At 50.1% G+C, this 14,889-nt stretch overlaps 1 protein-coding gene across 1 annotated transcript; it reads left to right on the top strand.

The window, feature by feature from the left end:
- The first annotated feature begins 777 nt into the window (after window positions 1–777).
- MZB1 (marginal zone B and B1 cell specific protein) lies at window positions 778–10,835 on the top strand. The gene is made up of 4 exons (XM_038413567.2): window positions 778–1,294; window positions 7,303–7,424; window positions 9,430–9,534; window positions 10,523–10,835. Exons 1-4 carry the CDS (start codon window positions 1,073–1,075, stop codon window positions 10,707–10,709), a joined length of 636 nt encoding a protein of 211 aa, XP_038269495.1. The 5' UTR covers window positions 778–1,072; the 3' UTR covers window positions 10,710–10,835.
- The last annotated feature ends 4,054 nt before the right edge of the window (window positions 10,836–14,889 follow it).

Below are 14,889 nucleotides of genomic sequence, written 5' to 3'. Positions count from 1 at the left end.
ATGGACTGCCCCAGCTGAGGCCATTGTGTCATGGAACAGTATTTGTTAGGAGAAGCTGTGACTGTCCACACAGCCTAGTAGAGTTAGGTGCCCCAATGAAACCATCTCTCACCTGTTGGAGACGCAGACTATCTGAGTGACATTTGGGGTCTGACCCTGCAGGCCTTAATCAGGTACTGCTCCCATTGATTCAGTGCCGCAGGGCTGGGCTCAGGCAAAGTTTGGTACCAAAGGGAAAGTGAGCCACGCGTTACCACCACCAGAAAAGCAAAACAAGCTGTCACTTCCTCTATGGCACTGGGGAGACGTAGGGCGAGAAAGTGGAGGGAATGCAGCAAGGAAGAACAATCAACTAATCGGGATTGTTGGGGGGCTGACTGACAAAGAGAGAATAAAGGATTTCAGAGTGACTAGCTTGTAAGTGGGAACTTGAGAACTCTTTGCAAACCCTGGAAGTGTGCAACATCTCAGCTGGGGTGTGGAATGATTTAGGGTGTCATTATTTATCAGGAGGACAGAACTAGGGATCAGGGGGTGGAATTAAGCTGAAAACATTCCTAGGGGTTAGTGAATGAGGCAGAGGAATAAACTCTCCCAGGAAAGGGGTGGAAACCTGAGGCCTGGGGAAATTTAACCCTAGACTGGCCAGGAGGCTAGCTAATGAGCTCAACCCTGCATCAGCCCAAGGGAAGCAGTCTGGTTGTTCTCCTGGGACTTCCAGCTGTAACACCTTCATGCTTCTGTGTCTTTATATTTAGCAGAACTATGGCCACAAGTGACTCCCAAACACCACAAATGCCTTGAGACTGAAGAAGGGGAAAACAGTGGAAAGCTGCAGCACCAATGCCCCCCAGGGGTTTGTACCAGGGCCTTAACCAACGGGGTTTTCATTTGGGTAAAAAAACTACAACAAAGCGGGTTGTGCAGAGTGTGACACTGCCTTGGTGAAGTGTCAGTGGCTTCTCATTGGCCCAAAGGGTTTGCTTATTGCTGACCTGCTGCTTCCTTTCAGCGCATTCAGTCTCTCTCCCTTCTCAGTAGCTTCCTGAGAGGGGCTCTCCAAGCAGGGGAAATGAAGTCAATGCTGTCGGCTGTCTTGGTGCTGACCTTGTTTGATCTAAGAGCAGCAGATGACAGAAAGCATTCTCCCTGCAGCAACCCCCTCGGGGACTCGGGCCCAGTCTCGGAGACGGCCTTCTCTGCTACGGCCCCCCGCTTCAGCGCTGAGGAAGCCTATTCTGCCCATATGCCTGAGCACCTTCACTGTGATGCCTGCAGAGCGATAGCCTTCCAGGTGAGTTCCCGCCCCACAAGCATTAGGGCCACTGGGCCTCAGCGGCCCGGGACAAAGGCCCTCACAGAAACACATTAAAAACTGAAGCAAATCAGTGGATCACAGAACTGAGGGTTCACCTGATGATACAGTGACTGTAGTCACACTGAAGTTTATAATGCAGTGACTGTAGTTACACTGAAGTTTATAAAACAGTGACTGTAGTTCCATTATAGTAATTAGTGTATAGTTATAGTGTGGTTATACTTCCAATATGTGGAGATACTATTAACAAGCAAGTGAACTCCATGACTGCATTATTTGTTGTTACCCTTTTAGGGTCACTCTTAACACATGACACTACAACAACTGTGAAATGGTAGTTTTGGGTACAGGTATCTAGCCTGAAATCCTGAAAGCCAGACAGTGAAGTAACTGGGTTACCCTCTAGCATTACACTGTAATTGCCGTGTAATTACAGTCGGTGTATTACAATGTATGAGCAAAAGGAGAGATGGACAAGACCTGTTAGTCTCTATTTTGTTGTTGTTATTGTTACTGCTATTACATAGCAACCCCCTATCATGGACCAGGACCCCAAAGAGAACAAGAAGACAGTCCCTCCCCTTGCAGGATCCTTACACAGGGATTTCCAATGCTGCCTAGCTGATTTTGCTGCTGGTATTTCCATCTGGTTGACAGAGGAGTCCATGGCACAGAGAGGCTGTGTATGCCCCCCACCCTCCTGCCAGCCAGAGGAGCATGGGCCTCTTGGTTGTCCTGTGGAGGAACTTCTGAATGCTCAATGGGTGGGTTGGATCAGGCTCTCACCTTCCGTGACCAGAGTAACCCAGCCCTAAATCTCTATGGGGCAAACCCTGCCTTACCCTCCAGCGCTGGGATGGACTCTGCCTATCACTGAAGCACACAGGTTCTGCTGCTCAGGGAGTGAGGGGGCAGGTGCTGAGAACCAGAGCATGGAGGGGGAGCAGAATACCAGAGCTGAGATCTGCCAGGCGGAGCTAAGAGGAGAATCCGGCTCTAAAATCTTGGCAAAGGAATTTTTGCCAGAGCTGCTTCCCTTTCCCTTATTCCTAGAAACCGTGCGGGAAGAAGAATGGGTCAGCAGCACTGTCAAGGGAAAGCCAGGGGAACAATATCCATTCAGTCTCCCTGGCATGAAGCAGGCATTTCCTGGGCCAGAGATTTAGGACTCAGTCCTGCAATTGGATCCTCTAGCACTGGCCTGACTGGGTATTTCTCCCCTTCCTCTGGTATAAATTCCACAGTTGATGCAAGTGACTTGTAATATGTAACCCAGATTTAATGGCCTTTTATTTACTTTTTATGGTTGACATTGTGGACCAGGTACAAATTGCTGTGCCTGGCTATAAACCAAAGTTATATGCATCCCACACTGCTTTGCTGTAATAATCTTCTGGCTCAGCAAGGCACTCTGAGGCCAGATTTTGAGAGCCTGGCCCCCAACACAATTTTGCACCCACTGTTATTCGGAGGCACTGTTTATGTTGTAGACACCTAATTCTCTCAGCCCATTCAGGGACTTTCCCATCCAAATGTCATGTGCCATGCTCAGAAAAACTCACTCCAAATCACCTCCTTAAAGTGCAGCTCTGTTCTGCAAAGTAACTCTGCAAAAGTGCAGCTTCTTACTTGGCAGATCTGTTCCTCATGGGTGTTGGAGCTGAGTTTATCTAGACTTGCTCTGAGCAGGGTTAGGCAATGCAGCAGTTAAACCCCAGCACCTTGTCTACACTAGAGCTGCCCTGGAGTTAGTAATGGTGAGAAGACATGTTAAGGGGGAAAGGCTAGAGTAGACAAGTGGTGCGTCCTTGGGCACGTTGGGCTGATCCAAAACCCACTGAAGTCAAGGGGAGTCTTTTCACTAACTTCTATGCCCTTTGGATCACGCCATTGTGAAACAAATGTTCAGTCCTAACAATGGCACAGCACCTTCCATCCAAAGCTCTCAAGATGCTTCCTAAGCATGACTGAATTAAGCTTCACCCCCCTCCCCCAAAAGCTAGGTGGGAATGGACATACGGCTACCAGTGACATGTCCTGATCCGAAGTACTGGGACTTCCCTGGGCTCCTAGCAGTCCTGCTCTCCCCCGGCTTATCTCCTTAGCAAAGCAGCATATCTGCATTGAACTCCAGGGCAGGATCAACTGCTGAGGGCCTTGGGTCCCTGTATTTCAGAAAGCCATGCTGCACTGCAGAGGAGCTAATGCAGGAGAGCCCAGCTCCCCAGGAGATGCCGGGGTGAGGCGTTCATAGCTTGCCAGTCCAACATGGGCAGTTGCAGAAGTTAAATCTACATTAGAGGATGTCCCTAGTGTATTAAAAAGAAAACCTCCTCTTGCAGAGAGGGGCAGGATGCTGCCGTTAGCAGCTGGCTCACAGCCATCCCAAAGCGGCCACTGTTTTCCCGCTAGAGGGTAAAAATGGATTTATGCAAATCACCCCAACCAGAAGCCTGCAGGTGCAGAGCGTCCCTGGAGAAAATCCCCAAGAAAACAGCCACACAACTGCTTTCAATAGCCTTCACTGGGCTCAGGCTGCAGTCCAGCCAAACCAGCCCTGTGCGAGTCTGACTACAGCCCCTTCTGGCTGAGATCTCACAGCTCTTTCCTACCCAGAATTCAGCCTTGCAACCTCCTGTGGGAGGTAGAGAAGCATTGGTGCCCCATTCCTCAGAGGGTTAGGTGACTTGGCCATGTTCATGCAGCAAGTTAGTGGCAAAGCTGGTCATAGAGCCCCCCCAGGAGCCCTGATCACTGACCAGCTGCTGTGTTTGTGCCCAATGCCTTTCTGCTCATGAGCTAATGAATGGGTTTCTTTTGCTGCATCCAGCATCCAGCACAGCTCACTGCTCTGACATAGTACTGGAGCTCCCAGCTCTCTGGACTTGGCTCATCAATAGAGACTGTTGCATTGGGAACACTTTAGTGGTCTAACTCAGCTCCTCAGAGGTCTTCAGGCACCTGACTCCCTTTTACTTCAATGGGAACTCAGCCGTAGTGCCTATGCCTGGCTCCAAGTGTGTGTGTTCTGTGCTGGGCTGGCAGCCCCCTAGATAAAGCACTGCTAAGAGCAGCACAAGCTCCCTCCCATCATGCCCTGCCTCCCCACATGAGCTTCAGACCTGGCCCGGAGGGACCACTCCTACGGGAGAGTGCGGGGTGCAGGCTGCTTGACCCAGAGCAGACAGCCAACGAGAAAGCCAGTCATGGCTGTAGCTGCTCTGAGTTACAGGGGTGGTTGCTGAGAGCTAAGACTGAGGCCCACCATACTCATTACACATCTGCAGCAAACAGCTGCAAATGGCCACTGACACCCCGGGGCTATGGCAGGGTGCTGTGGGCACTGAAACAGGTCCTTTCCGACCATGCAGAATAAAGACAAGCTGAGCTGCAGCTGCCCCTGAGAGTAACTATTTTTGGCTCTTGTGCCAGGCTTTGTCAAACAGCTCGGCATGTTGGGTATTGATAAATCAGTCCCTTGTTTAAGTGCTGAGCTCTAGCTAGCCTCACCTCTGTTGTGAGTGCTGAGCCTTCAATACCTAGCCTTTCAGCTTGGCAGGGTAGCACAGGGCTCATAAGAATTAGAGAGGGAGGGGCCTTAGCCCATCCAGTGCAGGTTGTTGTCTTCCTATCTCTTTGTATAGCTCTCTCTTCTCCATCGTTCCCCGCCCCCCTCCACCAGTCTCTTTCATCGGCCATCCTTCAGGGCTAATGCCTGTTTGGTTTTCTGTTGGCCTCAGGCTTTGCTCCAAATGTTTGCTAACAGGTGGCCTGCCGCTGCCTCTGCATGCCCACTGCAGCTGAGCCTTACTGGTATGTGAGGAGAGGATGTAAACTTATTTTAGCTTCTGGCCTGAAAGAAAGGAAACTCCAGGCGAGTGTTCGAGGACCACGCTGCAGACGGGCTCCTATCCCCACTCATGCGCAAAATGGACTGGAGGTGTCGCTGCACAGCAATCCCTCAGCCTGTGCATCCATCCGTTCATCCCTCACACACTCACTGCTTCCCCCAGGGGTTTGGAGGGAGGGGACACATGGTGTGTCCCACTTTTAAGCAGATTATTTAACGAGCTGATTTGCATTTTGAAAAGACTGCCCATATAACTTACAGCTTCAGTCTGAGGGGAACAGGCCCTGACCCCAGCAGCGGCCATGCACGGAGCTGCACAAACCTTGGCATTAGGGGTGTGTGTTCTAGAGAGTGCCAGAGGGCTAGGGAGATGGGTGGATGCTGGCAGGTGCCAGAAGGGGAACCAGGGGCCAATGCTGTTCCCTGCTCCCCTTTGGTCCCTGCTCCCCCAGCGGCTGCTTCCTGGGTTGGATCCAGTAGGGGGTGCAGCACAGGGTGAGAGAAAGGGGTCTTCTGGCTGCCTGCGACTGCACCCCTGCTGTCCAGCCGGGCCCTGCCTTCCCCACACCCAAATCCCCCCAGTCAGCAGGGGGCGTGGCTGAGGCAGGCCAGGGCAGAGCCAGAGCTGCCTAGTTAGGAGTCCCAGCTGCAATCTCCAGCCTGCCTCAGCTGGGGACTGAGGAGACCAGCTGGCCGAGCCCACCAGCTGTTAGGCAGCTGGCACAGGAAGGGGGAAGGAGCCGGACAAAAGCTGGGGAGAGACACCCCCCCCCGAAAGTTGGGGATATATGTCGGGGGAGGGATAGCTCAGTGGTTTGAGCATTGGCCTGCTAAACCCAGGGTTGTAAGCTCAATTCTTGAGGGGGCCATTTAGGGATCTGGGCAAAAAATTGGGGATTGGCCCTGCTTTGAGCAGGGGGTTGGACTAGAGGACCTCCTGAGGTCCCTTCCAACCCTGATATTCTATGACAGAGGAAGCCAGGCTTGCTTTAGGAGCTGCTCCTGAGCAGCCCCATTGACTGGGGCAGGCTTGGTAGGGCTTCCTAGCGAGTACTGGCATGGCAGCACCAGTGCAGGTCTGAGTATCTCTGGGTTCCTCCTCCGTGCATCCCAAGGGGAAGGGATGGATTCTTCCACAGTAGGGTTGCCAACTTTCTAATTGCTGAAAAACGAATACCCTTGCCCTGCCCCACTTCTTCCCCCGAGGCCCCGCCCCTGCTCACTCCTCCCTCCCCTTCCTCCATCGCTCGCTCTCCCAGGACGCACCTGGCTGGGAAGAGCAGATACAGAGCCTGCCCAATCAGGGCACTGCGAGGGCTGGGGTGGGGAAATCAGGGCAGAAGGGGGGTGGACAGGATCCCCACCACCACCAGGTGGCGGCACCTACCTCTTGGAGCCCGATCTGGAAGCCAGCCACTGCTGTGTCAGGCGTCCCAGCTGAGTGGAGAGCAGTGGCTCCAGCCGCAGCTGCTGCTCTTCCTACCTCCAGTGGGGAAGGCAGGTTGCTGTGGCCAACTGGCCTTTTAGCGTCTGGTCAGTACAGCTGACTGGACGCTGCCAGGTTCCTTTTTCAACTGGACATTCCGGTTGAAAACCAGACACATGGCAGCCTGATTCCACAGAGCAGGAGTCAAGGCCTGGAAAGAGTCAGTGACTTGCTCTTGTAGAGCCAAGAATTGAACCCAGCTCTTCTGAGTGCAGGGCCTTAACCATGACCCTTACACCATGGGCTGGAAGGGGGCAAACATAGAGGCATGACACAGGAATCTTCTTATGCCAGGAGACCCTGGGAGTCATTTATCATCTGTTTACACCAGCAGAATGGTTTCAAGGGGCCACATCAGTTTGGAAGATCGGCCCCTGTGTGTGTAATTTTAAATATATGGGTGAGGTACCCTGGCTAGGCACCATGAAAGCCCGCAGGTTTGTTTGTGTGTGCACTGTTACATCCACTCAGTGTTTCCCTTCCACGAAAATCTAGGCACTAGAAGCACATTCAGACAAGTGGGTTTGGGCATCTCCAGACCAGAGCAGGGCTGTGCATTGCTAACATCCCCACCATGCTTCATGGAGCAGTGTTCCCTCCTTAATATTATTTCAATCTCAGCTGACCGGTCTCTCTCTTGTATTGAAGATGCAGAAATACCTGACAAAAGCAGAATCCAAACGGTCGTCTGTTAAAGCGCCGGCCGTTCGCCTCAGCGAGTCCGAATATGTGGACACACTGGAGAACAGCTGCTCACAGAGCTGGGAAAAGTGAGTCAGCGCACGCTTTGATCTGAGCCCATCATATGTGCGTGGTAGCCAGTATATCTGCCCAGTGTAGCCCAGCCTGCTCTCCTCCTTAGCCCCCAGAAAGGAATTGAGCAGCACTTCGGGACTCAGCAAAGCTAAACTCAGAGAGACCTGTGAACATTTCTAGGGAGATGCCTGCTGATGCGTCAGATGGGAATGGGAAGGGCACCAGGCTGCCCACAGCAACTCAGTCCTCAGCAGTCCAGGAGGAGCTTAGAATGACTCAGGGAAAGTCATATTTAGACAGCACAGATGATCAAGACAGATCTTGGATTAGCGGGATTTCTTCAGACTGGGGAGTCGTGCTCCAAGCCCAGAGCAAAGGGTGATGGGGGGGCGGAGAACCACCCTTAGGCACAGCCCCATGCTTCATGGCCCCTTAGGCACAGCACCGTGATCCTGGACGGTGTTCAGCACCCATGGACGACACCAGGAACCTGGGTGAACTGTCTCCCAGAGGTGCTCAGCACCTGGCAGCCCTGGGCCATGAGCAAGCTGGTAGCCTTTGTATTTCCCCAGCATCATTCAGCCTTGTGGTCTCCCCACTCAGGGCAGCAGCTCCCTGGCCTTTCTCACTGGAAAAGGTGGTTGCCATCTTGGCGGGTCTCACATCCCAGCCCCAAACACCTGACCCAGGCAGTCAAGGCTGTCAGTGCTGTTCGGTCAGCCTGGATCGCAGCTGGTTGGGAGAGAGGCTCTGCTGGCCCCTCAGCCTGGTGAGCCGACCAGTGACCAAAACAACAGTGCAGACCTGCGGCCGCTTCTCAGAGCGTTAGTCCAGCCCACGAGCAGGCCACCAGCATCTGGGCCAGCCCTTCCCAAACTCCGAGACCCTGGTGAGCCAGATCCTTTGGGGCACTGCCGCCCCAGAGACAGCCCAGGCAACTGACACTGGGTTTCCTGAGTCCTAGGCAGTGCCCTGAACACTGGCCTATCCTTCCTCTCTACAAAGACAAGTCTGGGCTTTGTTGTCTTGTAGACCAGCCCCATGTGAGAGCTGCCAAGAAGCCAGGCAGTGTACAGGGTCCTGCAAGATGTGTGGGGAATTTTTTCTGCCTGCTGAAACTTGACCCACTATGACACAGCTAGCCCTGCTCCTGGGAAATGGGCCTGAAACTTTGAAGAGGCGCAGGACCTCATTTGACGAGACAGTGCCAGGAGCTCCCCTTTCCTGCCACCCTGGGCAAGGCAGACCCAGCTCCCGCCTCTCTCCACTGTGAGTTTGAGATCTCCAGTGGGCGGTGGGAAGGGTGCTGCACCCCCTGCCCTGGGTGTAGACTGGGAGGCATGCTGCAGCGCCCTCAGAATTGGCAGAGGTGTGTCTCCAGTGTGCACTCCCCATCCTGGCTGATGCCACAGCCCTGCCTACGGCCTCCAGCCATGCTCTGGCCCTTCCACACTCGCTCTAGCTCACTCGAAGGTGCCAGGGGACAGAGCTCTGCCCTCGGAGAGGGGCCTGTTGTGGGAGGCTCAGCCCTGCACTACCCCAGCACTCAGAGCACTGGAATCCAGGGCTGCAATTCAGGCCCACCTGGAGACAGGGGCCAGCTGTGCCGCTCAGCTCTGGAGCTGCCCATCTCGACAGCTCCCAAGGGCTCAGCTCTGGGCTTTGGGCTCCAGCCCAGCCCTGCAACTGATCAAAGTTCAGATTCAAGCCAAACTCAGGGAGAGTGTTTTATTTAGCTGCAGGCAAATCCCCAAGGCTCAGTGACATGTAACAACAGGGACATAAACAAGGGGGTTAATAGATTCCTGCTCACAGGCCCCCCCATGTAATCAGAGGAAAGGCCTGAGCTGCCCTCCCCTCACTAGCCTCAACCACCAACTGCTTGGCCTCACACTCCCCTTCCCCAGGGGACTTGGAGTTTGTGGGAGCAACTGCTTCCTCACGGCTTCTTAAAGGTGCAGACTCATGTTTCATGTCACCATCACTGTGACTTTGTGATGTTCCCTCTTCTCTCCCCAGCTATGGAGTGAAAGAAGTGGGGGGAGTCAAACGCTTCGCAGGGCCTGGCCTGAAGAGCCAGGAGACCATAAGTGTCATGATGACGGGTGGACCATGGCCAGCAAGGTAAGCCCAGAGCCAGGCAAACAAGAGTGGGGGGCTGGGGAGCGTGTTAATGGAGGAGTAGCCTTGGGGGGCGCAGCAAAGTTTGAAATACCAAATGCAATTCCCTGCTGTATTTGGGTGGAACAACCCCCCTAGAAGCCAACTGGCTGTTTTTCTGGATGCTAAATGGGTTGCCAGTGGCAAACTGGGCTCTATTAATGGTGCCTTCCAAAAGAAATGGAAACGGGGCTTGCACAGGTCCCCTGGGGCTCTCACTCCCAGTCAGGGACCAGCCTGAGCCTCCACTTTCTGCTGAGCAGCAAAGGAGAGAGGGCAGCTGCTGAGCATGACTCCCAGACTGGCACTGTGACGTGGGTAATGTTTGCAGAAGTGCCCAAAGGCCAGATTTTAAAAGGGTTTTGGTGCCTAACTCCTAATGGGACTTAGATGCCTAAATACCTTTAAGAGTCTGGGCCTGAGTCCCATTTTCCACGGTGAACATTGCCTACCTTGTGCCAAGCAGTAGCAGATTTCGGAGCCATGCACATTGGCAGAGAAATCCATGGCCCTGAGTCTGGATATTTTAGTAGTGTCACTTATTTGTTGACACTCTTTGTGCCAGTCCAGGAATGGCAGTGTTCACACAGCACCCAGACTTGCAGAAATCTCAGCCCCAATGAGCAACTCTAGCTCAGGAGATTAAGGCAGAGAGCAAACTTGCTAGATGTTTGCAACAGGTTCCCACAAAGAAACTAGATCACAACCCTGCATTGCTTCCAACTCCGTGCATGGCTTACACGCGGAGATAAACAATCTATTGTCATGCATCCGATGAAGTGAGCTGTAGCTCACGAAAGCTTATGCTCTACTAAATTTGTTAGTCTCTAAGGTGCCACAAGTACTCCTTTTCTTTTTGCGAACCTATTGTCCTGTGTGTGACAGCGCCACCTGGTGGCACTTGCCATAACAATGACGTGAATTACTGTTTCTGTTTCTCTTGTCTTTGTAGGTTATATAAGCTGTGCCACAGCTACCTGGGTGAATTTGGGGAAGAGCAGATCTACGAGGAGTACCGACGCAGGCCAGCTGCCTTGGCAGAGTTCCTGTGCTCTGAAGAGCAGAGAACCTGTACAAGACTTAGCAACAAAAAGGGCAAAAGCCTAAACAAAGCGAAGGCTCTGCAGAGTGAGCTGTAGTCCTGCTCCCGCTCAGCCAAGATTGGCAAGTAGGGCTAAGCTGACGAGTGTGTTCCATCAGCCTGGCCTCTGCCAAGGCAGATTGGCCATCAAAGGAGACCAATGTGATGTTTCTGGGCTTCCCCCCCCCAAAAAAAACATGCTTCCAGGCTCTTTTACATCATTGTTATTGCTTAAAAAAGATCAATCCCTGTAGCCTCACAGGGCTGACGGGCAACCCAATAATAACAAACCAACATGTACCTCCAGGCAACTCTATCATAACAAACCAAAATATACAGTCAGGCAACCAAATAATAACAACCCAATATGTAAATCCAGGCAATCCTATCATAACAAAATGACATGTACAGTCAGGCAGCTTTATAAGAATAAAATTATATTCTTAGCCCAGCAATTATTTATTGGCAACCCTAAAATAACCCAACACACATATATAATTACACATCATATATCAATCCAATGCCAGAAACACATGGTGGCAGATCCTCGGTGTAAATTATCATAACTTCAGCAAAGTCTGTTGGAGCTGCTCTGTAGTCAATGGCACTCTGACAATTTCCACCTGCTGAGGATCTGCCCATTAGATCTCATATAAGCTGAGTATACTGAAATAATTACATCCAGCCTGATTTTTAGAAGCCCCAACTCCTCACAGGTCCCTTTGACTTCCTTTCCCGCATTGAGGCATGGGGCATATGTAGGTTTGCTGTTGAATTCCTTAGGTTCCTAGCTGTACATTCTATAAATAATGCATTTTACTAACTATATGAGTATAAATCAATGGCCCATCATTTCCCACTGTATCTCACATCTTTAAGTCATTCTCAGAAGGTCATTTCAATAATCGTCAACCGTATGGCGCCCATGGTGCAAATACATGTTTCAGGTGGTTTGAAAAATCTCTTTCTAGGCTGTTTCCTTGTATGGGCTAGTGCCCACTGCCTGGCAGTGCTAAGGTGTCTCCTCCACCACCCTAACTGAGCACAAGGGCATTGATGGCTTAAGTCAGTGTGGAAACTTTCTGTCTTTGTTTAGGTGGAGGGGTTTTAAGTGCATTTGGGGCCTTTTACTCACTGTTTGATCAATTGTTTTTCCCTGGCTATTCTTCCCCTGTTATTTCTATCTAATTTTAGGCTGCCTGTCTTTTGCTAATCACCTGTGGGCTCAACAGGTAACCCTGCTGCCCTATCTTCCCAGTACTTATGGACGTTTTAACCCTTTTCCACTTAACTTCATTCACTTCTTCCTGCACAGTGGGATTTTTCTGACAGCGAGAGTCATTCCTTTGGAATGTTTCCAATTATTAGCTGCTTCCTGTTGTGACTCACAGACCTGCAGTCTGATGAGCAGGCTGTGCATTTAATACTTTGTTCTGATCCTGTTCTAGGTTCTGCTTTACATTGTTAATTTCTAGCTAGCCGAGTGTCTGGGCTGAATGGCGCTGTTATTTCACGGGATGGTTTGTTTTATAAAATGTTATGGCCTGAAAACTGGTTTATTTTGCCACAGAAAAATACAATGAAAATTAAAGAAAACTTGAAAATGTTGACATTGCATTGAAAAATCAAAAAAGTTTGGCTGAAAAGCAAAAAGTGTTTGGTTTTCAGTTTTTCAATGAAAACTCAAAATATCCCATGGAAAGCAGCCACTTTTGGGGAAAAAAATTATTTAGTTGAAAACTCAATTTTCTGTCAAAAACTTGCTGAGATCAAAAAATGTTGACCAGCCCTACTCATGGGCCTGGCTTAGTAAAAGGCTCAGTACAGTGGGAGCTGAGCACTCTGGGAGATCTGGCCTGATTTTGTGTAGTGCTGAGCACATCCTGAGACAGCATTCCTCAGCTCTGATTACTGTCAGTAGGAGTTGGAGGCACTTAGCACCTGGCTGGATCAGTCCCTGCTTGTGTGTGTTCAGGCATTTGTGGAAATGTTCACAAGTGCTGAAAGGTTTCCCAGCTTAGCAAAGAGCGTGCTTGTCTGTAAAGCATGTTCATTAGTCTTTCACGTAACAACTTCTAACGATTCAACCATTTGCAGCTGATTAAAATGGTTCATTCTTCCAATCAGGGAATGTGAACAATGTCATGTGACTTTTGGTAACCAACTACATGCCCCAAACAACAAATAATCTGAGTGAACTGTTCACAGTCGACTTACGGTCTGAAAATTATTCACTCCAACACATTCACTGAAAAAAAGCCTAGACTGATTCGCACTCTGTTCTCTAACCAAGAAAGGGTCTGATGTCACAACACATACTGTACATGAATAGCTCAACCAGTTCATGAAATGAGACCATTTGTAGAGCCTCTGTTGGGATCATCAGTTACATAGTCATAGGTATAATGCATAGCCAACCTCCTGTGTGGACACACTTATTCTGGTATGAGTGTCCATAGAGGAAGTTATGCTGGTAGAATTATAATGGTTTAAATTCACACTTTAGGCTATACTGCAAAACCTTCCCATGTAGCCAAAGTCCTAGGGCCATATTCTCCTCTCATTAACGCTGGTGTAAAACAGGAGCAACTCCATTGCAGTGTTGTTACACTAATATAAGGGGGAGCAGACTCAGGCCCACATTTTCAGTTTGATGTCAACGCTCATTCAGCCATAGGCCGTGGGTAAAATTTTCAAAAGTGCATAAGTGAGCTGGGAACCTAAATCCGATTTGCAAAAGTGCCTAATGCCCTTTGACTTTTAATGAGTCCTAGGCTCTGACGTGACATAGGCACTTTAGAAAATGTTACACTTTTTCTTTTGGTTTTGTGAATGGCTCTTTACAGACTAACACAGCTGCTACTCTGAAATGTAAAGGGACAATGTAGACAATGATGAAGTGAGCTGTAGCTCACGAAAGCTTATGCTCTAATAAATTTGTTAGTCTCTAAGGTGCCACAAGTACTCCTTTTCTTTTTTTACATTGTCCCTTTACATTTCAGAGTAGCAGCTGTGTTAGTCTGTAAAGAGCCATTCACAAAACCAAAAGAAAAAGTGTAACATTTTCTAAAGTGCCTATGTCACGTCAGAGCCTAGGACTCATTAAAAGTCAAAGACATTAGGCACTTTTGCAAATCGGATTTAGGTTCCCAGCTCACTTATGCACTTTTGAAAATTTTACCCACGGCCTATGGCTGAATGAGCGTTGACATCAAACTGAAAATGTGGGCCTGAGTCTGCTCCCCCTTATATTAGTGTAACAACACTGCAATGGAGTTGCTCCTGTTTTACACCAGTGTTAATGAGAGGAGAATATGGCCCTAGGACTTTGGCTACATGGGAAGGTTTTGCAGTATAGCTTAAAGTGTGAATTTAAACCATTATAATTCTACCAGCATAACTTCCTCTATGGACACTCATACCAGAATAAGTGTGTCCACACAGGAGGTTGGCTATGCATTATACCTATGACTATGTAACTGGCACAACTTTCCCATGTAGACAAGGCCTTAGTTAAGTCAAGTCAAGTTCTAATATGCTCCACGGCCATTATAATATCCCTCCTCATTCTACATGAGAATAGCTACTACATTCATGTGCAACGTTACCATGTCCCATAGGGCTGAATGCTCAAGGAGTTAGACACCTAAATACCTCTGAGGGTCTAGTCCAGACTCCTCTTCCCATCACGCAGCCCAAGCAGTGCTGGGCAAGGCAAGTGAGGGAGCATTGCCTTGTGCAGCATCACCTTGCTTTGGGTCACTTAACCACTGCAGGTGGCTTCAGGGGCAGTGACTAGCAGCCATCAGATGACAGCATGGCCAAGGGCTGTAGGAGCAGAGCAGGAAGCTACCCAAAAGCACTGGGCCTCCATGCAGATGGCATTGGCCTCTGCAAGTGTCCAAAGAACTGTGCAGGACTTAGCAACATTTCCAGGATAGGGGGCCAAACCCCCAGCTGGAGCCCTGTTCTTCCCAGCCCCTTAGGGAATGATTTGGAGCAACTCTGGTAGTTTTGTGCCCCCTAGCTTGGCTTTTAATGTGGCCACCAAAAATTAGAGATGGAGAAGACATTTTGGGTCATCAAGTCAATCCCTGCCAGCATAGGATTGTACTTTGGGGCTTATCTATACATGGTCTTTGTATCACTATAACTCCAAGCCTCTAGTGTGGATGCAGTTCTACTGCTGCTTATAGTTACAGCAGTACAAAATCTGGTGTAGACCAGCCCTTATAGGG

The sequence above is a fragment of the Dermochelys coriacea genome, chromosome 8 (assembly GCF_009764565.3).
Source record: "Dermochelys coriacea isolate rDerCor1 chromosome 8, rDerCor1.pri.v4, whole genome shotgun sequence".
Lineage (NCBI taxonomy): Eukaryota > Metazoa > Chordata > Testudines > Dermochelyidae > Dermochelys > Dermochelys coriacea.
This window is presented reverse-complemented; position numbering and strand designations above follow the sequence as displayed.

Coding starts and splice junctions, on each gene's coding strand:
- MZB1 (XM_038413567.2), top strand. CDS start 1,073: ATGAAGTCAATGCTGTCGGCTGTCTTGGTGCTGACCTTGTTTGATCTA. Junction 7,425..9,429: donor TGCTCACAGAGCTGGGAAAA/GTGAGTCAGCGC, acceptor TTCTCTCCCCAG/CTATGGAGTGAAAGAAGTGG. Junction 9,535..10,522: donor GGTGGACCATGGCCAGCAAG/GTAAGCCCAGAG, acceptor TTGTCTTTGTAG/GTTATATAAGCTGTGCCACA.